A 22,660-nucleotide genomic window follows, 5' to 3' on the forward strand; every position below is an offset into this window, starting at 1 on the left:
ATATGTGTAATATATGTGTAATTTTAACACAGTATCATTGCATATATGCATTACAAAATTAATACAGTATCACTGCATATTGTGTAATATAAACATATGCTATCCTACCAAATAATAGAATAATAATATATAATTTTGATAATTATGTTAATATTGATATTTCATAAAATACATTAGAGAATATCAATCCTTATAATTATAAAAAGATACTTTTACAAAATTATAGATTTAAAAAAATTATTTTATTTAAATTTTAATAAAGTATGAAATTACTTAAATACCTCTAAACTACTAACTTTTTTTATACCTAAAATTATACATGTTTACAATGTTTCAAGTAATAATAATAAAAAAGGTTAGATTAAAATTTTTTATTGAGTTACCTTAATTAATGTATTTAGCAACTGTAATATTGGGTTGTCAACTAAATGATTGAGGATTTTGTCATTAGGTGGTAATGATTTGTGCCAATGATTTATAATTGTGTTAAGATTAAACTGTATTAAGTAAATAACAAATTATTGTCCATAACAACTCATTATCATACATAATTATACATTACACAATTTTTCTACTCTTCTACTCTTCATATTTAAAAAATATTTGCTAATATACAAATATAATTACATCGAATTGTTTCATTTTTAATCTAAATTTTAACCAAACATTCTACGTTCGATAGTTTGATTGTGTATATTTGACTACCTTCATGTTTCTCGCTAGTCGATCGTCTTGCTACATACTATACCGAGAATTAGGTTGGGAGGAAAGTGTATACATCAAAGAAAATATTGAGTTCCAATAAAATTTATTAAACATCAAATAGTGAAAAATTAACGTTATAAAACATGTCAGATCCAGAACTTGAAGCAATACGACAACAACGATTAGCTCAGTTGCAGTCACAATATAAGGTAAATCAGTTATATTAAAGACAAAATATTATATAATACATAACTATTTTATTTAATAAGACTATCAATAAAAATCAAATGAAAATACTAAACGATTATAATATACTATTTCGAATCTCATGACACCAAAGTTATTTTACTGAATTTAAATTTGGCCAGCTCAAGCTATTTATAACTGTATATGCATACTGATATTACTTCAATAAACATTTATTACTGATTTTTTCCCATTTCTACATTGTGATTCGTTTATAAATGTTTAGAGTAATAATGTAGAGAATAAGCAAGCAATGGAGGAAAAAATGCATCAAATGGAAGACATGAAGAATTCCATTCTCACCCAAGTATTAAGTCAATCAGCCAGAGCAAGATGTAAGACCATTAATATAATGAAATTATATATATACATATGATGTATAACATTTTCTAATGTGCACTATTTCTTTAGTAAACACATTAAGTCTTGGAAAACCTGAAAAAGGAAAAATGATAGAAGATATGATATTAAACATGGCTCAACGAGGTCAGTTATCTGGCAAATTAGGGGAAAAAGAACTTATCAGTTTACTTGAAAGTGTAAATCAACAAACACAACGAAAAACTGTTGTGAAGGTTAGTTGCAATATATTTATATATGTTTTCAGAAAAAATAAAATTATAAATAATTAATTTCAGTTTGACAGACGAAGAGCAGCATTGGATTCTGATGATGATGATTTATAGCATATACATATATTTATATGTGGTTTGGCAAACAGCAACATTCTCTGTTTAATTTTTGAACAGGTATTAACATTATAATACAACTGTACGCTTAATTAGTCATATGTTTTTATTTTTTATGATATATTGAAATAAAAAATTGAAGTCAAGTATCAGGATTTATTTTAATCCAGATTTTATTTTCAAATTTCTACAATGCACCTTTCCACCTATATATTCTTTTATTTAGTCAATTTTATTCATATATATAAAAGAGAAATTTAAAGTACAATTACCATATTTTTTTTATTAAATATAGATAAATCTAAACAGTTATCCCTAAAACAGTTATCATGTTTTAAATCAAATATACAATTTTTACGTAAACATTGATATGAAATACTATTCACTATATTTACATAAACAAACATACATCTGTAATTCCAAATATAAGTATACAGAACATTATTTACCACTTACATTCTTTACATAAAACTTTAGTTTATTTAGTAACTAGTACATTCATATATATCAATGTAAAACAAATTTATTATGCAGTTTAAAAAAAGCTCGTTTACTTACATGATTTGTATTGTCTTATGAAAGTTCCATGTAGCTAACATAAATCTTTATCATTCTATTTATAATTCATAGAATCTCTTTCATTGCATTGACTACAAAAATAATCACTTTCATAATTCATATAATTTTGTTACACTAATGAATAATAAATAAAGCATCTCAGTAATTCGAAATTTTGTAATATAAAATTAATAAATATTACCTAAATGAAATTAGAAATAATAGATTAAAAATTTTAAAAGCTGTTTAATATAAACAATACAATAATTCAGTTATTTCAATCTTTTTTCATGTGATTTGCTCCTGGATGATCTGGAAAATCATTTAACATTAAAAAAGTAATAATATGCATATTCATAGATACTGGTTTGCGAAAAAAGAAATATGTACCTTCTTCATCGTCATCTGCATCTAAAATATCTGGACAGCAAATACCATAACATATTAATGATAAGAATCCTGCTGGTAAACCAAACAAAACCATTGTTAGAATGGGGTTACCCAGCCACATTGCAAAAAGAGTTGTTTTTAATTCGAACCATGATCTATATATACGAATTAACCAACTGTTTCCACCATATCGCTGAAAACATATGCCATAATGTAAATTTGTTCTAACCACATAAAGTATCTTAAATTTATTTTAAAAAAATATCTTATATACCGGAGCACTTTCATTTCGAATTTGCTCTAGGAACAACTCTATCACATGAGGAGTTAATTTTTCTGTTTCATCCTCTGGAATGTGATGGTGGTTTGTTGTAGTATTAATAACAATTAAGCTTGGCAATGGTAAAACCATCATTGCTATACTATTGACTAGATCTGGACTAGCTATCCAACCAAACTGAAATTGACTAAATGCCAAAACAGTAATTATAATCAAATTTTGAATAATAAAATAAAGAATATACAAATTCATAAAATGTAACTTACTCATGATATTTTTCTCGTTTGCTTTTAATTATAGATTCTACCATATCTTTGAACTGTGTCATGTGTTGTGGTATTTCTTCTAGTTGATTTTCTTCTACTACTGCCAATACTAGATTTTTATTTGTCAGGAAAAGTTGATTTATATTTCCTCTTGTTACTTTTGGGAATGTAGGAAAACGTTCTGCATTTATCCACTTGTACACTGTCTCATTTAACTTTTCTATATTATTTATGTCATGGCCTATTACAAAATATTTGTTATTAAGAATTAATTGTTTTATTTGTTAATATTATTGATAATAATTACGAAAAATATATTTTTATAGGTAACATCAATATTTTACAAATATTTACCACTAAAATTATAATGTAAGTTTTCCTTATAGACAAACAATGCTGGAGTATTTTCCACAGGAGCATGTTTATTAACAACATTTGGATGAGACTGATAGAAAAATGCATGTGGTTGGAACACATCTGCAGTCTTATGATAAAATTCCTAAAACATATTCATTTAAATTAAAATCATCATTAATGTTACAGATGAAGAACATCCGGTCTTCACCTGCATTTTTTTAATTCTGTGAAACAGAAACACTTTTATTTTGAAATATTTATCTAAGCAATGAGATACAGTCGCGATTGCGCTAGGGTATCAGTTGTGATAAATATCCGGAAGATATCGTTCTTGGAAATCTTGAAGAGTAAGGTTTCCCATATACGTACACTAAACTCCTTGATCCACCCCTACAATAGAATTCCAAGATCTTTACGGTATATAAAAAACCAAAAAAATATGCTCCTTGGACAGAACAGATTGTGTAATTACGCGTTGCGTTCATTAAAAGTTAATATAGTGAAATCGAGTTGAAGTTTTCTTTCGATTAAACTTTAATTCTTCAAAGTCTGCATGTTAGTCTAAACTCTGTTTAACAAACCCTCACGCTACTCTTAGTTCCCGCATTGCCAGTGCGTCAAAACTGAGCAACCAAACCATAAGGTAACGATATAATACTCATTTATCCGCAACACACTCACATGGAACAATCTTTTAATTACAATGCATATACTTGTATTCTTGTATAAATTCGAGTATAATTATTAAAACCTAACATCCAATCCCGTAATCCTATACAACATAATTGAACGTACCCACACGATACAACTTTATCACTCGAATCGCGTCGATTTTTATTGATCAAAGTTACATGGTAGACCACTAGTCAAGACTAGTATTGCAACTGTATTCCATAAGAATACGTTCGCCGGCTTCTCGCGTTGCTCGAAGTCTCGGCTCATAACATTAATAACATTTCTATTAGTTTTTACATAAAATAAAATTTTTATTTTACCCATAATGGTCCAGATCGTTCTCCAACATATAAAAAGTATAGATCACGTTTCTCTTTAATTGTGTCGAAACTTTGAGTTCTTGTTATTTCTTGAACAGGCGGACCACTTACTCTTAATGCAAATTTTACTATTTCATCTCGTGTTCTATCTCCATGATATACAAATTCTTGCTCACCTTTTAAACTATATAGAAAAGAGAAACAATACCAGTAGAGAAATATATCACTAAATGTATATATATACAAAACTATAAAAATAAATCCAACTTTCTTCTTACAATATAATAGTTGGAAATCCCTTAACTTTAAAAGCATGAGCAACACTTGTAAATCTGGTACAATCAACTCTTCCAACTCTTATTGATGTCGCATGTAAATGTTGCGCTACATGAGCCCAAATTGGTTCTAATTTTTTGCAATGTGCACACCATGGTGCATACATCTACAAAAAAAGTAATGTTTGTAGTTTATAAGCAGTAATTTTACATAAAAACATAACGTATCAGATATTTCATATTTATACCATAACAAGCCACTGCCCATCTTTATGAATATCCAAAAATCTATTAAAGAAATTGAATAATATTTAAAATTTTATATATATACATGTAAATATATGTCATTAATTAAATTTAAAATATAACTAAACTGTGGATGTTCATGCAATTTTATACTTCTATGAATATAATTAAAAAAATAAAATCTAAGTAGAAATTTGTTTTGTCTACTAAATATCATAATAAGTGATCTACTTTAAACATTGTATATATTTTTGCATATTGTATGTACTTTTAGACTTTTTTGGAATTCTAAATTTCATAAAAATGCATAAACAACCATAGTCTACATATAACAGACATCAATCATTATATACCTGTCGCTTAGTTCAAGTACACGTGATGCTATTACAGGAGTAAAAATACCTGAAAGAACTGAATTATGTTTCAATAATACTAACTGTATTAAAAGATAATAACATAAATGGAGTCAATTTAAATTACTTTATATGTATATAAGTTAAGTGTAGTTTTTAAAGTACAGAATATGAAAATAAAAGGAATAAATGTTAAAATCACAAGTAAATGTTTAAAAAAATTAAATATATTTAAAGAAGATATCTATTAAATTTTCAACATAATTGGTTTTTATATATCCAGTTAAAAAAAGTAAAAACAGTCAATAAAAACACTACTAAAAAGAGATGTCATTTTTAAAATATTAAACAAATCTAATTAATAAACAAGAAGTTTCAATGAATGAAATAAAATTAAAGATTTTAGTGCTAAACACTAAACTTTAGTAAGTTATCGATCGGCAACATTTGGAGGTTATGAAGTAATTTACTTAACACTAATTTCATATTTTTATCAAACTAGTATTCACAACAAAGTTACATCTTATAAACAGTTAATGGCGATGAATAAATTTACCATAAATAACTGCGATGAACACCAATTTCGTTATTGTTACCATTGCAGCAAAAAGGCTTTTTATTGAAAAAAGCCTATTTTGTTAAATCTTAAGATCAAAAATATTATATTTGATTAATTTACTTTCACATAATTAAGGTAATTAACGCTCTTAGCTGTGAAATTGAAATGCACACGATAGAATCCGATACACCTCTACCATGTTTTCGTCCCGTGACGCCATACGATTCTTATACCGGCATCTTCTGAACTAACTTTTACGTTTCGCATTTCTACATGTATTATACGAAAACAGCAGGGAGGAGATTTAAAAATGCATTAATCGCAAATTTAAAATAATCTAAAATACACATAAATTCACTTGAATTATTAAAGTTACAAAAGTAATATAGTCACGACAAAATCGGAAATAACTACAAATATTTTTTATCGTATTTTCTATTATTCATTAAAGTGAAATATTTATCAATGAAGAATTGAATAAAACATTGTAGTCAACTAATAATAAGCATACTAATTGCATAACTATTATAATACGTGTTGTAATAACTATGTAACGTGTGTGTACTAAATTACGTAATTACGTTTAATTGTGTGTCGCTGACAATAGATAAATAATAAAATGAATAAATAAATAAAGTGAAATATTATGTTTTAGTGTAAAAAATAAAAAATAAAAAATAATTAAGCAGGGTACAAAATCATTCTATACATATGTATAAATCTCTTAATGTATATAAACCTTAAAAATTAACTTCTCTATAAAACAATTTACTGATAATTTGAATATGAGAATTAATACTTTTGTTCGTCAAAATGAACTCTTTATTTACGTATTTCGTAAAGAATATTTTACATTTTAATTAGTTAAATATCAATGAAATAATAAATTTATATAGCTCTTTTTACATAATTGCAGATAATCGCGAGAAAATTTTAAGTATTTTGTAATTGGGCAGTATCTTCAGTTTCGATATTAGTTTCAGCATCTTCAAAGTCCTGAAAGTAAGACAATAATGCAAACTTTGTGTAATACATAAATCGACAAATAGTTGAAAATCGCATTTTTATTTATAAATGATAAATAACTCACATAATCTTAATCAATGACTGTACTATCCGAGAGACCGCTAAGTAACATTATAAGAAAAATATAGAATGATTGTACAATGTTAAAAACGATCATGATGAAAAGAATATAAACATAGCAAAGGAATAAGAAAGGATAAAAAATGATGCTGATGCCAATGGCAGCCAAAGTTGTCAATATACTACCCATTTCTCTCTTTTTTCGCGAGATTCACTTTTTAATTACATGTATGTAACGAATCTAGGAATAAACCACTAATAATCTCAACTTTTCAATTTTTTTTTTTTTTCTTTTGTGGAATTAAGAAAGCATTAATTAATTGATAGACTTTGTTACTGCAGACACTATTTGTAGTAGCGAATAGTAGATTTGTTATTCATTAAATATGCGTATGTGAAAAATTAAAATTAATCTTAAATGTAAAATTAAAATCAAATTTTAATACAAACAAATTATCGATTTTGGTACAGAATATTTATTAAAAAATAATTACTTTCTGAAAATGATTGGACTCTTTAGATTTCGAACTGAATTTTATTGTTAATGAACAAAAAATTTCATACCTCTTCATTATCTTCATTTCCAAAACGTATTTCTAGACCACTTAATTTAAATATGATTAAGAGATAAATTGCAAGCGCTATGTTAATTACATTCGATAAATACGTGCCATATAAATATGTCAAATATAGAAAGGGAAGAATAATTATTTTCACAGAAACTTTAGTTATCCTTCCAAAAAATGATCCCATATTTGAAATATGATTCAGGAAAAAAATGATTCAAGATTTATTTCCGTTAAAATAACTTTTATGTTAATTCATTAATTACACTGCACGAAAGTAATGTAAAATATTATTCTTTGATAATATAGACATCTTTTTGTGGATATTTATGACTAACTATTGAACCAACTTCATGTATATGATAAAAAATTTGTTTAATAGAATATTCATATATTACATTTTTTATAAGTAATTAATAAATATTAATTAACAAATCTTGTATACATTTATTTTTAAAAGTTTGTCGAATTAAATGTATTACCATTGAAAATACATTTTTTTAATTAAAAAAGATCGACAGTAATTTAAAAAATAAAATTATTTAATTAAGTCAGTAGGGGATTGTTAATAAATTTCTAATTTAATCTCTGATCGAATATTATAATTGAATATTGTACAATCAATTCAGCAATTAAAAAAAATGAGTATATAAATTATGCAAAGTGCTAACAAATTCTCATACAACAAAAAAAAAAATTAATCTAGTTACATGAACAGCCGCAAAAATGCGTTATGATTGCGATTACATGCATTATAACGCATTTTGATTGTCGTGAAAATAATCATTACATGATAAATTATAACAAACGTATTAAACAAAACATTTATTAATAAGCTATACAAGGAGCACCATTACAGGAATGAAGTTTTGCATAGTATAGCTCATTTTAAAATGTATTAACAATTCATGAAAAATACACGCATAAGAAGTAATGAAATAATACGCTTTTTAAATTACAAAATCATAAATATAAAATATGACAATACGTAAAGACATTGGAAATTAAATAATGGTAATAAATACTGGATTTTTATGTTTATATTATTAAATAAGCATTATTTTAGACTAGATTTACCGTTTCTCTTTGATGTTGATATAGGGATTTCATTCTCAATAGTAAAAGTCGCGTTGCTAAGTACTGAACTACTGCTTCTGGAATCTTTTATATTCGAATCGTTTTCTATATCATTTAAATCTATATTTCTATTTTCAAACATTTTCGTCGAATCTTTATCACTACCTTTTACATCATTCTTTTCTATGATATATGTTCCAGCACTATCAGTCGAATCGGAATCGTCCTTTCTAAGACAATCACTCTTATAAGTTATTGACTTTTTATTATTTTCTTCCATTTCAATAGCGAAATCCGGTTCGATATTTTCTTGTAATAGAGTTTTAGTGATTTCGTCATATACTTTAATCTTCTGATAATTTGTGGCGCTATCGGAAAAAGTTTTCGTTGTGTCATCCTTAGATATATTACTGTTTCTCATTTCCTTCGCGCTTCTCGATCTCTCCTTCCTATTCCGATCATTTGTTCTCTCACTTTGTAACGTATAACATTCGATAACTTTCGGTTTGTCACTACTTGTTGTATTTGATTCAAAATAAGAACTGGATTGATCTTCGATACTTAAATACGCAGACTTACTTTTTTTCAGTTTCTTCTTCTGTTTTTCTATGTTTTCATTTAAAAACGTTAAGACTTTATTCTCACTTGGTTGTTGGAGGAGGGTAAAATTCCTCCCAGATTCAATATCACCTGACGATTTTGATGAATTTGATAAAATTCTATCAATCTTTTCAATAATATTATATAAACGATTCGCACTGCGACTTTTCATCGTTTGTCCAACTTCATTTAATCGTTGAAGTTTCATCTTTGTATCATAGTACATTATATCGCTGTATTTATCTTTTTCAAAAACACTATCAGAAAACTTAAGAAGACTAGAATTATGGCTTTGATTAAATTGTGAGCTTGTTTCTTTCGTATGCGAAGTCTCTTCGATTACTTTCTTTGAATTACTCGGTCTTAATTTTTCTTTGGGCATTACGGATGTCTTTAGGAATCTCATGGGAACATCGCTATTATTCACTGTGTTTTCAGTCTCTCTCATCATTTTTAATCCTATATCTTCACCCGTAGCATCTTTATTAAATGTTAAAATTCTCACCGAAGCAGGACTACCAAAAGTCGAAAAAGCTAATGTGTGATCGTATGGATGATAATCTACACAAGTCACTGCTCGATAATGTCGATCAAACGTATATTTTGCGAGAAGATTCCCGGTTTCTAAATTCCACACGTTCAAAGATGAATCTTCGCCACCGCAAAAGATCAAATTGCCACATGGAGAAATACAAGCTGTTGATTGTATTCTGCAAAAAATATTTCAGGATAACGTAAAAGAAATCAGACAAGAATGAATCATTAAAAGTAAAATTATAAGATGAAGAATACCTTTGATTATTCAATTCATTATACTTTTGCAATACTACTCCAGTTGCAAGATCTAACATTCTTAACCCATTGTTCCTTGAATGAACGAGAAGTCTGGACTCCAAGGGATGTAAAATAATTGTGTTAATTATTATACCTTCAATTTCTCTGACCTTTATCTTTCGTGATATGTGCCATTCCTTCATGGATGATATTTTTCGACTCTTTTTCAGCACCCATATGATTATTATTCCGACACTATCTGCTGTTAATAAGTTACTATTCTTCTGGAAATACATAGAATTTATAAATCCTTCGTGACCCTCTAATTCTTGGCTAAGATCCCAATTTTTCGACTTCTTATCTTCTATCCAAATACGTGCTATGCGATCGTAACAACCAGTTACTACTATCGAAGAAATATCGGGATCAAATTTGCCACAGTACACGTAGGATGGATGAGGCATCATCTGTTGAAAGATACACAATTTAATTTTGATTGATATTACCATCATGATATCAAATAAATTATATTATTGAATGAAGACTACAGAAGGAAAACATGATAATATATATTAACATAATAATCATTATTCGTGGAAGGTATTCGTGTTTTTTTATTTGCAGATTTGAAGCGACGTTCAACAGAGTGGACAGATGAGGGTTGAAGGCGATGCTGAGGTAGGTAGGCACAAACAAAAGACTAAGGGATTATGGGAATGTACAAAGAAACAAAGAGTGTGATAAGGTTGGAAAAGGAAATTACGGAGGTTTTCTGACTGGGAAGAGGAATTACACAGGATGCCCTGTAAGCCCAACACTGCTTAACTGATTAAGTTTATCAGTTAACACATATATTTATATATCTATATAGATGAAACATTTTTCGCTAAGGCAGTAATAACAACGCTAACCAGGATGTCAAGAAATGAGATATTCTGTGTAAACATAATATAAATTTTAATTTAGACATAATATTAATAATAACATCAATGCTGGATGAGACCCAAATTAAACAATTTTACGAAATGAACATATCTCGTTTACCTTTTGTTATCTTTTAATAAATATTTAAATTCTTACTTGTATATGTTCTACAATTCGATTCTGTACATCCCAAATACGAGCAGTTTGATCAGATGAAACAGAAAGCAAATAATTATCATTGTTGGACCAGTTGAGGGAATAAACGAAAGTTTTATGTCCTGAAAACCGTACGTAGATCTTCTTTGCTTCAACCTAACAGCAATTAAAAGAACTTTAATATTCGTAACGAAATGATATAATAATATGTAATATCACATGGAAAAATTTTGACAAATTTGAAATTGTACAATTGTGTTCATTGCAATGTATAAAAGTGTTTTCTACCAAACTTAATAAAATTATTAATGTTACGAATTACAATGTTCTCACACACTGAAATTAATCACCGAATAATATAATTATAAATTTTGTATAACCTATTAATAGTAGAAGCTCGTTTTTCGAATGGTTGTTTAAAGAAGACATAATGTACTAAAATTTGAAACCAGTTCTCGCGAAAACAAATATATTTATCATTTGGTTAATGAATCACTTACAAAGATACAATCGAACGTGCAGGGATTAAATAGTGTTTTGCTAAAACTTTTGTAATTCTTTTAATTGATTTATAATATATGAAAACAATTTAAAATCACAAGACATATAATCTAATATTTAAACAATCCAGATCATTTGAACAATTACTAAAAGAAAATAAAATGTATGAAGAATATTTAACTGGGTTTTTTGAAAATTATCATAAGATGTGGACTCAACATAAATATATTAATGATGATACTTGGAATTATTTCTTCAATGCTTGATAAGATTATTTCTTCAGTATTACACTTTTTACTGTTTAATCCTGCTACAAACCTCGAATTTTTATATTTCAATTTTACTCTGATTTTAACAAACATAAAGAATTTGTAACGTCTTAATATAGAATTGAGATGAGAAATCAGTCATACTTTTCTCATTTTTGTTCAAATTAAAGATATTTTCTAATCTTAAAAAAATATAATTGGATCGAAAATGATCGAAAGAACATAATAGGAATAAGAAGAAGATATGTAATCGCATCAAAATCTTCTACCCTTCGTATTAATAAAAATGAAAAATTTTAATATTCACCTCGTAGACGACAATGGGATAGTCGCGCTCTTCAGAAAAGCAACAAGCCAAATATTTGCCGTCGTTACTAAAAGCAATGTAAAAACATCCATTTTCGCTAATATCCGTTTCGAAGAAAATTTCATTTGGTATTTTACATGACTGTGAAGCTAATCTATTCCATTTTGGTAAGTTTACAGAGTTTGAAGTATGAACAGACATCCCATGTGATTCGTTACGTGTGTTGGATAAATCATATAACGATAATTGCCGATAAAGAACAGGTTCTAATTTAGGCTGGTCGATGGATTTTGCGGTAACAAATAAACTGCTAGGATACTTTTCTCGGACGTTCGATTTCCACCATGTATACACCTAGAAAATTCAATTTGAAAATTCAAAGTATTTAAAATCTCATCAATGGTACATTAGAATTAAATACACAAATCGTCGAAGTTTCAAGTGATTTCAAATATAATTGCTAAAATTAATAAAACTAATAGTCTCTCCTTAATCTTATCTACATACATCGTTTGACAGCGAAATATGTCAAAGGTAATAAATTGCGTGTTAATGTTTAGAAGTAAATTTCATCTTATTATAATATCTTATGACAGTTCTAATAAAAAATAAAATCGAGCTGTGTATTTGTATTTGTAATCTTTTAACTAAATTACATTTTAGCAGATAATGTAAGTATATTTGCGTTTGATATCTATTTGACAACTGATCTTATATACAGAAATATTTTTACTACTTTGTTGTTCCATTAGATAAAAGATATATCTATATATGATTACAAGACATTTTTATATTCTAATAAAAGCATATATATCAAAATTTTATATGTACATATTAAAATAAAATTTATTTCACATTAAAATATAAAAATATCTTTATTTTAAATTCTTTTCAACGCCTGCTAGGAGTGTCTGATAAGCAAAGAGAAAATATAAAAGATCACAGTTGACCTTAAAAATTTACATAGAAAGGAGAAAAAGCAGTCCTATAAAATCATGTTACATATTTAGGACAAAAAAGGATTTCAATCGAGTCATTAATGACGAAAATAATAACGTTTACGTTATGCCTATTCACTTAATAATCACTTACTTCACACGTATGAAATCTATCAAATTTTTGCGAATTCTTTCGAGGTTTATACAGTTGTAATCTGACTTTTTTGTTAATATGTAACACCTGGTTTCGTCCTACAGGCTTTAAAAAAGCCCATGCAACCTTGTACCAACAACCTTCATGACCTATTTTAACAAATAAAATCAAACGATTAATTTTAATTCTAAATTAATTAAAACTAATGGAGAAGCTTATAACAAAGATGACCCATATCAGATATATCGATTTTTAAGATAATAATGCTTTTCAGTAATCAAAAACGACGCTCATAGCATTGTGAAATCGAAATTATAAAAAATCGAAATTATAAAAAATAATCTGTGTTCTGACTTATTATCGAATGAAAATTAAGTGGTTTTGTAAAAATAATTAATTATAATATAAAATATAATTAATGTAATATTAATTACAATTATTATAGCAATTAGGATTAATTATAATAATAATAAATATAATAAATATGTTTCTTTAATATTACCTATATATATTTTGTTAAAAAGGACTGAAATGTATTATAACATGGATAACGTAACATATAAACGTGAAGAAGGGTGGTCGTTTTTGTTATAAGCTTCTCAATTCTTCTAAACTAAATGTTAGATATTAACTATGTATATACACCATATATAATAACTAAAACACTTGCCAAATTTATCATAATTGAAGCTGGCCTCGGCAAAACTCAAAAGATCTACGATTTCAAAAAGTATCACAACCTGTTCATTATCAATTTTCAAAAGCTCTTTGAAATCATGTTCGAAGATAAGTTCTTCCTCCCATACCGGAACTATAGACTTATTCTCTTTGAAGTCAAACTTCCCAGTTATTACAGGCTGCAAATACGTACACGCACCACGTTCATTTTTCAAATACTTTCCATTTTCAGCCTTCACTATATGAACCTTTACCATAGGATGTTTCGTCACGTAATCAATCTCCAACATATCTGTTCTATGAATCGTTACGGATATATACTTTATATCGTCTTTCTTCTTCCTTTTTTTCTTCCTTTTTGAACTTTCTTCGACATTGACACTCGGCGTCAAATTTTTAGAAAGCCTCTTTTCTTTATCTTTTTTCTGTAACCGATGTTCTATAAATTTCGATTTCTTTTTCTTTGTTTTAGACCTTTTTAACTTAGCTTCATCGTTAGTTTCTTTAGCGCGATTTTCGTCAAAATCATCGTTTTCGGAAGTAGTCACCGAATATTGACTAGAATGTTTTAAACGATCTTCATCAAGATCATCTTCAGTAACAGGTAGTGAAGTTTCCTTTGAATGCCTTCGACTGTTAACGGAATGCTTTCGACCACTTCTTATCAAAAATCGATCATCTTTTATCGATACTTCCTTAGAATCGTCATCCGATTGCGCAGTGATTTCCTCCAAGCTTTGAGAACTATTCGAACTATTAGAAGTATTTTTGTTACTCTTTTCTACGTAACTTCTCTTATTTCTTAATCCACGATTCCTTCTATCTTTCAAAGATATATCACCGCGGTTAAACTTATAAATACGTTCAACATCTAATATTGCATTCTTCCTTCGATTCTCAGACGTTTCACTGTCCAAATTTGCAGGCTCCTTCAAATCTTCGGTCACAATCGCTGTTTCCTTGAAACTCTTATTTTCTTCGCTCAACGAATCTCGAATGCTTCGACTATCGAAAGTAGAAAGCTCCATTTCTTCTGGATCGTGAATCATTCTCTTCATCCTGATTTTTGGGTTGCTTCGATTATGATCAGTTTCAATCGTGAGAATTTCTTCCGAATCGAAGGCCTCATTATCAAACTCCAACAACGATTTCTTTAAGAAGGATCTAGTTGCTGGTAGTGGTTTCTCGGAACGTTGAACAAATGAAGATGCACTTTCTGAAGATACAATCGTCCAAGAAGTATTCCTAGTCTCTGGTAATCGAATTACGGTGTTATCTTTCGACCATCGTTTTCTCGTTGGTTTCTTTACTTCTTCTTTCTCATATTTCGGCGTAATCCATTGTTTTCTGCCATGTAACTTTCCCTCGACAGACGACTGATTAATATTCTTTTTACTTAATTTATCGCTTAATTTATTGTTATTCACCGGTTGAATCTCTTTTCCATTTTTTTTAGCGACCGGAGATTCTCCAAATTCTTCTATCAAATCTAATGAATCTACGACTTTTATATCATCATTATCTCTTGAAAGATTTTCATGTTTTGAATTAGCTTTTGATTTCTCGATCTTCTCGAGAAAATTATTTGTTGTCGAAAATGCTTTCACATTTTCGAATTCCTTCAGAAATGAATTTTTCTTATTTGATGCTCCATCATGTTCGATGTTATTATCATGTGATTTTTCTTCTTTATATTCTTGATGAATATCAACGATAACGTCCACTGATTTCGATGTAAATTCTGATGAATTCATAGAGTCCGTATTAGTAAATAATTTGGACGTATCTCTATTGAATATTGAGAAAGAATCTTCCATATCTTCTGTGATATTTGCGTTATTAGAAAACGAATGCTCATTGTCGCTATCTTGAAAATTAGTTTTGTAATTAGTTTTATTTACGAGCGGTCGTAGATTCGTTTCATTTTGTTTTTTCTTCTTATTCTTTGTTAATGCAGTTTGCAATTCCATGTTCCACTTTATTTTCAGTTGAATTGTGAGTCTAATTAAGACTTTATAGTAATAGAATCTTTTTCATTAGAATTTTGATTTTTAAAATTATTGAACTATATTCGAGGTATTTGTATGTTATCTTCTAATATAATTACATTTTGTTCCTTTTTAATAAATATTTGCAAATAATGCTGCTTACATTTTATTAGTATTTTGTGTTAAGTGTTTTACAATAAACATATTATATCATGATGCTGAAGCAAATAAACCACACATTTTTGGAAATATTTTATTTGAAAAATAAATAAAATCTTTTGTGAATTGTTGCCCTCTAATGTTTCCTACTACTGAATGAATTGTGCAATAATGTGAATTAATTCTATATCATCCCTTTTATTATGTCTTATTAGCAAAAATATGTTTTATTTCATTCTTCGTATCTCTTTCTTCGAAGTAAAATTTCTTAGAGGTTATGTGAATCTTCATCTGCGATTCTTAAAATTTGTTTGGTTAGTGTTTATATTGATATCATTGACTCTCCCTCACTAATCGAATGCATTAAATTATTTATGCAGTGAGTTCTTGAACACATTACAGATATAAGTATAATTTCATATTTTTTATATTTCTATAAAAATTATAATTGTATGCTGTATTACATTGCAATTAATTCTTTTTATTATATTATAACACTTATATGCACATTATAGATGAAATTTGAACGCATAAATCATTTAAAAATAAATAGTTAAAAAAATATTAATATATGGTTCTCCGTAACTAACACGCGGCAGGTATCAAAATTGATCGGAAACTTCAGTTTATGCCGTTATGATACAGGTGTACAACAATCAATATAAATAAATCTAATTTTTGTTTTCAAATATCATGTAATATTTATAATATAATAAATATTTGTTTACTATGAATATGGTACAAGCACTAGTATAATTATATATAATTACTCATTGTAAAATCATTTTTAAAATGCTTGATTAAAAATATATGCATGTCCAAAGTAATAGCATAAACAAAATAAGTTTAAGATACAGAAATGTAAGAATTTATTGAATCTATATACATATAATAAAAATTCATTTATTATTTCATTCATAGCATATTTATTATGATATTTCATTCTTTGTTCCCTCTTCTTTTAGTAATTCCTAATAAAGTATAATTAAATTACAAAATTAACTGTTATTCTTGTATGTATTGAACTATATACATATATCTATTTTAAGAACATTTCAAACTCACTGCCTTTATAGCATTATCATAGTCTTCTTCACAATGTATTAGTACTGCATCATTAGTATTAGAATTAGAACATTTTAGATCTTCCTCATCATTTTTTGTGCTTCCTATAGTACATTCGGTTTCAGTATTGATATTTCGAAGGGATTTCATTTTCAATCTCTGTTCTCTATTTTTAGCTTCCTTTACCTTTTCTCTGCGTGTTTCTCTATCAAGAAGCTATTAATCTCAATTATATAAATGTAATGAAAAAATATAATTAGACATTATAATATTAATAGAACTTACTGCTGTAAATAAAAATTTATCATTTTTTTGATTAGCTGTTAATGCTTCTGAAAATTCAAGTAAAAATGTTGTTCCTTTCTTATTAGCAATTGTTGCTAATTGTCCTTGTTCATGTGGTTTTATATATGTTAGCACTTCATCACAAACCTAGGATATGTTATATTAATTTTTAAATATAAATAATACATCAAAATGGACATACTTTCACACTAAGAACTGGAGAATCTTGTTGAATCAACAAATCCCATACATCCAAAGTTCCATCCATTTTTATTAAAAAAAATACAGAAAATCGTGTTATGCTCCATGCTCCACCCATTAAAAAATCTCTATGACCACTAAAATATAATTTGAATAAAACTTTAATAATTTATATCAATTTTAATATAAATGTAAATTAAATGACTTTAAATATATTCACGGTGTCCATGCAATGCAAGATTCTTTACAATCCTCAGACCATATTCTTGTCGTCCAGTCACCAACTGTTAAAAAATTTTTAACAAATGTTGGATTTCTTTCTAAACTTATTATAGGTCCATATTGTGCCTTGAATCTCGTTGCAATTTTCTCACTTGAAGTTTTCCCTTTGCGGTTTCCTGATATTACTATACCTAAGTACAAATAAATATATCAGAATATAAATAAAACTACATAAATTAAAATTCTTAGTTACCATTTTCAAGACCACACATAAAACGTGTACCCATAGATGGTTCAAATTGTAATGCTGAAATCCCAGTTGCTTTATCAATATTTTGATCATCAGGTTTACATAAATCTATTACCAATGTTTCTGTAGGCATTTGTAATTTTCTTATATCCCACCACATTATCTGTAATTAATTTACATTTATATATTAATTTACATATTACATTTATGTAATTTTTTTATTTCATTTTGTATCTTGTTATACTTGTCCGTCTTTGGAAGCACTGAAAAATTCTGTACTAGTTTTAGAATTTATCCATAACACCTCATTACATAAATCTCTGTGGCTAAATTCCACTAAACTTGTTTCAATTGGTTCTGATCCTTTTCTAATATCCCAACAAGCCACTTGACCAGTCATTAAGCCACTAATCAGTATATTACTATCTTTAGGATTATATTCCAATGTTAAAATTGGACAAAATGGTTTTAAGATTACACAAGGCGTATTTGGATTTTCTATAAATTTGGACCATAAATCTGTTTAGTCTTCTTTATATATCCTGAAATTTTTTATTTAACTTACCTACATCCCAAATATATGACTGAGGATTGTCATTTATTGCGTTTTTAAAGTCAGTATTGCAGTAACTAGCTGCAAAACGATTTCCTTGATCCGGTGACCAAGAAAGATGTGTTATTTGTCTTTTTATTGGTAAAATATCACGATATACATTCACTGTACGTGAATATACTCGTTGTATTAAAGAAACTGGTTCCATATAACTGAAGTATTGTTCATAAATATTACAAACATTATTTTGTAAAATACACTGTTCCATTGGCTAAAAATAATTGGAATGCGTAGTCATGGATTCATTTATAGTAAAATAGTTAAACAAATAAGTTGAAAATATAAACAAATATTATTACAGGCAACAATTGAAGCATTGTATGAATATACAGTTCATCTTTTTCTATTTTGCGTTTATATCTCACTGTCTGTTCTACATCTTTCGCATTTAAATCTTTTGGCCAACCACCTTCAGAATGATATATACCACTATCTCGGAATGTTGCAGTATTTGTATTTACCTAAATATATTGTTAACAATAACAATAATAATATATATTCATAAATAATTTTCAACATCAATTTATACCTCATGAACAGAATATATCTTGCTACATTGAGTTCCTTGAGTTACAGGATCTATTTGGATATAGTGAGTCATAGATTCTGCATGTGGTTTAATATCAGCTTCTACTTTATCATAATTTGTGAAGTTACATTGCTTTCCAAATTGTAATCTCTTTTTTGTATAAGTATATTGCATATTGATGTTTTTCATGTTCTAAATTCTCATTTTTAATCTAATCAATAATCTATTTAATAATCTAAATAACTCATATAAGCATTTTATTTAAACTTACTTTTAAATATGATCTCAAAAAAGCTTAATATAAAGGAGTGAATTATTAAACAATTAAAATAACACTTATTATTATCACTTATAAATTAATCATTTAGATTTACTTTATTGATATTAAAAAATATGTCAGTATATTACATTGAAATCGTACACAGCATGTATAAATAATACCACTATATTTCTGTTTTCTAGTTGCTATAGTAACATAAATGATAAATGTATCAATGCTCAATTTCTGAATAATAAGAAATGTTAAAATCTTTATTTATCAGTCCTTACTAAAATAGGAATTTTCGAATTTAAACCTTGATAAAGAATAGAAATCATTTTATATATTTTTACATATTCTAATTGTGTACAATCAAGAAAGATGTTCATGTTAGGAAGCACATCTTCTGCAATAATCTTCATTAAATCATCATAGTATTGTATATGTTGTACTTGTTGCATTACATCAAAGAAAAATAATAACTGATCTTTATTTGTGTAACGCATACAACATATTTTGGACATCCCTAGAAAACAAAATAAGATAAAATACCACATTAGTTATAAAAAAAAATACAATTGTACCTTCAAGATTTTGATTATAAAAAAGATTCCAAAGTCCATTTGACATGCATTCTGTTATATTAGAAATAGTATGTAGTGTTTTGCATATATCATTTCTCAAAATTTGTTTATTTTTAAATTCGTTCATTTCATAAATTTTCCATGCAGATCTCAATTTTGTATATAATGATCTAATATCTTCTACATCAATCCCTATGTTTTTAGAGAAAAGAGTTTGAAATAAAGAAATAAATTTAAGGAGTGTAGTTACTATATAACTCTTGTGTGATAATTGTTTTTGTGCAATTTCATCCTGTAATATACATTTACATATTTATATATGGTATATATATATATAGATATATATAGTTTACTTTTATAAATTCTATATTTACTTACCATTTTATTAAATTCTAGCAAAAATGTATGTAACACTTTTTGTTGTTTTTCATTGAATGATCTTTCTGTACATTCAGTATTCAAATATGTATGATAAACTCTCAATGACTTAATTATTTCTTCGGGGATATCAATTGTATTTAAACTATCTACAATAGTCCTAAGTGTTAAATTTTGTCCACGAGTACGTTGTGAAATTGTATCTTCGTGTAATGGACACTTCATTCTATATTCATTAGGAAGTGTACAATTATCAGATTTAATTGACATCTTCTGTATTAGACATTTCAGTTCACTAGTTGATGCTGTAGAATTTCTTTGGCCAAATTTAATACATTTTGACTGCATAAAAACAAAAATATATTAAATAGCAACTAATTAAATATGCAATAATTAAATTTGGAGACACTCATATAATAAAAAATGTCAAAATTTTAGAACATTGTTTATTCATGATATTTTATATTCAAGTATTTACTAAATATATACAACCTTTATATAAATAAAAGTATTTTGTGTAAATAGAATATATGATAAGCTTCGTGATAAAAATTACTATATTTCAAATTTTATTAAAAGTAGACGAATACAATTAATGCATAATATTTAGATAATAATGCATATACATGTATCACAAAAAATTACCTCTGTTATGGAAGTATTAGATTTAACATCATTTTTCATTTTGCGATTAATGTCTTTAACGTTCCTTATATTTGTAACATTCTTTTTATTTATTGCAAGGAAATTCTTGCTTTCTGACGATTTCATTGAGTGCCATATTGATTTATTAGCATTCTTCGTTTTTTCAGGTGTCATATGTACATCTCTTTGTGTTACTTCATTTTGTACTCCCTTATTAATACTTGCCTTTTCAACATTTAATTTTATACCAGGAAGGTCTTGTCTCGAATATATATCTTTACTGCTTATATTTAAACTTTTTACCTTTTTTTGTTTATTTCCTACTATTGACAACAAACGTAATAATTAAGTAAGATAAAGAATATATTACTTTTTAAATAACTTTAATAATTTCTTTAAATATTTACCAGTTTCTTGGAAACATTCATAAGCGTAATATTTTGTTTTTCTTCCCGTGATATTAGAAGATAATTTTTCTCGCAATTGTTGTGTTTGTATCAATGTTCTACTAATATCTGCAGCAATTTCTTGAACTTCATCTTTGGACTTTTAAATAGAAAAAAAGAAATTAACATAATTTTGATATAAAAAATTATATAAAACAATTATATTATAACGGCCTTACTTTGACGCAAGTACAAATATCTTTATTAACTTCCTGTTGAGGATGTATTTCCATGTACCATGGTTTTAAACAATACATTGCTTCATCACAATTTGATTTTAATATATTCTTTACTTCTTCTGTAAATACCAAGGTTTGATGTAAAAATTTAGTCAGTTTCGAAAAATTAAACGAGTCTTCCATTGTTATTTTCAAATCTTGCTGTTTCTAACAAACAAAGATAAAAATCGGTGAATAAAAATCCAATAGGTAACATAAGAAGATAGATTACAGATTAACAATAGTATAGAAGAGAATAAAAAAGTGATATATCACTCAAAGTGTTAACTGGTTTTCTTATGTATTAAAATACCGTGTAGATACAATATATTTATGATATATTTTACAAGTCTTTCTAATACATGTGTTATCTTCTTTAACATATTATTACGTAAAACAGATATTGTGATTTAATGGATTTATTTGTGGAAATGAGATAAAGGTAAATATATATATATATATATTTATTATATATATATAATTCATTTTATAAAATTTTTACTTAACTAAACTCAGAAAAACATTAAAATCGTTTCTACCTTAAATGTTCGTAAAACCGTTATAGTTTTATAAATGCTGTAAATGGAAATGTATTTATTAACGATAAATTTTGATAATATGATCATTTAAAATAGCTACCCTACTGTATTAAAGATATTTTTTAATATGCGTTTATTGTACGAACTCGTATGTGTGTTTACTTAATAAAAAACAAAGTTTTCTTATAAAAATAAAACACGATTTACGATTTTGCGGAAATCTTAGCTTAATGATTTTTCATATGTCATGTCCTTCATACATCAACATCACAAGATAAAGGTATTGTATCTAAATATTATAATTCTCAGAGGGCAATGTTACAAAAAAAT

General features: G+C 26.9%; 5 protein-coding genes across 9 annotated transcripts; 1 reads left to right on the forward strand and 4 right to left on the reverse strand.

Annotated features, from left to right (window-relative positions):
• The first annotated feature begins 659 nt into the window (after positions 1-659).
• On the forward strand, positions 660-1,792 carry Pdcd-5 (programmed cell death 5). The gene is made up of 4 exons (XM_072001439.1): positions 660-914; positions 1,178-1,286; positions 1,363-1,526; positions 1,590-1,792. Exons 1-4 carry the CDS (start codon positions 849-851, stop codon positions 1,635-1,637), a joined length of 387 nt encoding a protein of 128 aa, XP_071857540.1. The 5' UTR covers positions 660-848; the 3' UTR covers positions 1,638-1,792.
• Positions 1,793-2,431: 639 nt separating this feature from the next.
• Tmx3 (Thioredoxin-related transmembrane protein 3) lies at positions 2,432-6,380 on the reverse strand. Of its 4 annotated transcripts, none has more exons than XM_072001424.1 (10): positions 6,347-6,380; positions 5,361-5,409; positions 5,010-5,049; positions 4,765-4,928; positions 4,487-4,670; positions 3,489-3,633; positions 3,135-3,375; positions 2,863-3,055; positions 2,589-2,781; positions 2,432-2,510 (listed from the first exon to the last, which is right to left on the reverse strand). In XM_072001424.1, exons 1-10 carry the CDS (start codon positions 6,363-6,365, stop codon positions 2,476-2,478), a joined length of 1,263 nt encoding a protein of 420 aa, XP_071857525.1. In that variant the 5' UTR covers positions 6,366-6,380; the 3' UTR covers positions 2,432-2,475. The 4 variants fall into 4 exon arrangements, with proteins under 4 accessions (XP_071857525.1, XP_071857523.1, XP_071857524.1 ...); XM_072001422.1 differs by lacking the exon at positions 6,347-6,380 and adding an exon at positions 5,917-6,230 and having other exon boundaries at positions 5,361-5,418; XM_072001423.1 differs by lacking the exon at positions 6,347-6,380 and adding an exon at positions 5,917-6,229.
• Positions 6,381-8,386: 2,006 nt separating this feature from the next.
• Positions 8,387-16,828, reverse strand: LOC139986228 (uncharacterized). Its single transcript, XM_072001407.1, has 6 exons — positions 13,942-16,828; positions 13,272-13,420; positions 12,180-12,533; positions 11,103-11,258; positions 10,041-10,489; positions 8,387-9,958 (listed from the first exon to the last, which is right to left on the reverse strand). Exons 1-6 carry the CDS (start codon positions 15,917-15,919, stop codon positions 8,629-8,631), a joined length of 4,416 nt encoding a protein of 1,471 aa, XP_071857508.1. The 5' UTR covers positions 15,920-16,828; the 3' UTR covers positions 8,387-8,628.
• Positions 16,829-16,941: 113 nt separating this feature from the next.
• LOC139986230 (dynein axonemal intermediate chain 2) lies at positions 16,942-19,536 on the reverse strand. Of its 2 annotated transcripts, none has more exons than XM_072001411.1 (10): positions 19,262-19,536; positions 19,032-19,193; positions 18,685-18,943; positions 18,364-18,617; positions 18,123-18,282; positions 17,907-18,060; positions 17,649-17,784; positions 17,447-17,593; positions 17,162-17,377; positions 16,942-17,067 (listed from the first exon to the last, which is right to left on the reverse strand). In XM_072001411.1, the coding sequence occupies exons 1-10, from the start codon at positions 19,448-19,450 to the stop codon at positions 17,026-17,028; spliced, it is 1,719 nt and encodes a 572-aa protein (XP_071857512.1). In that variant the 5' UTR covers positions 19,451-19,536; the 3' UTR covers positions 16,942-17,025. The 2 variants fall into 2 exon arrangements, with proteins under 2 accessions (XP_071857512.1, XP_071857511.1); XM_072001410.1 differs by having other exon boundaries at positions 17,868-18,060; positions 19,262-19,531.
• A 152-nt stretch (positions 19,537-19,688) lies between these two features.
• Positions 19,689-22,241, reverse strand: LOC139986233 (uncharacterized). The gene is made up of 6 exons (XM_072001420.1): positions 21,753-22,241; positions 21,535-21,673; positions 21,128-21,450; positions 20,483-20,824; positions 20,105-20,396; positions 19,689-20,046 (listed from the first exon to the last, which is right to left on the reverse strand). Exons 1-6 carry the CDS (start codon positions 21,933-21,935, stop codon positions 19,793-19,795), a joined length of 1,533 nt encoding a protein of 510 aa, XP_071857521.1. The 5' UTR covers positions 21,936-22,241; the 3' UTR covers positions 19,689-19,792.
• Between the last annotated feature and the right edge of the window lie 419 nt (positions 22,242-22,660).

The sequence above is a fragment of the Bombus fervidus genome, chromosome 4 (assembly GCF_041682495.2).
Source record: "Bombus fervidus isolate BK054 chromosome 4, iyBomFerv1, whole genome shotgun sequence".
Lineage (NCBI taxonomy): Eukaryota > Metazoa > Arthropoda > Insecta > Hymenoptera > Apidae > Bombus > Bombus fervidus.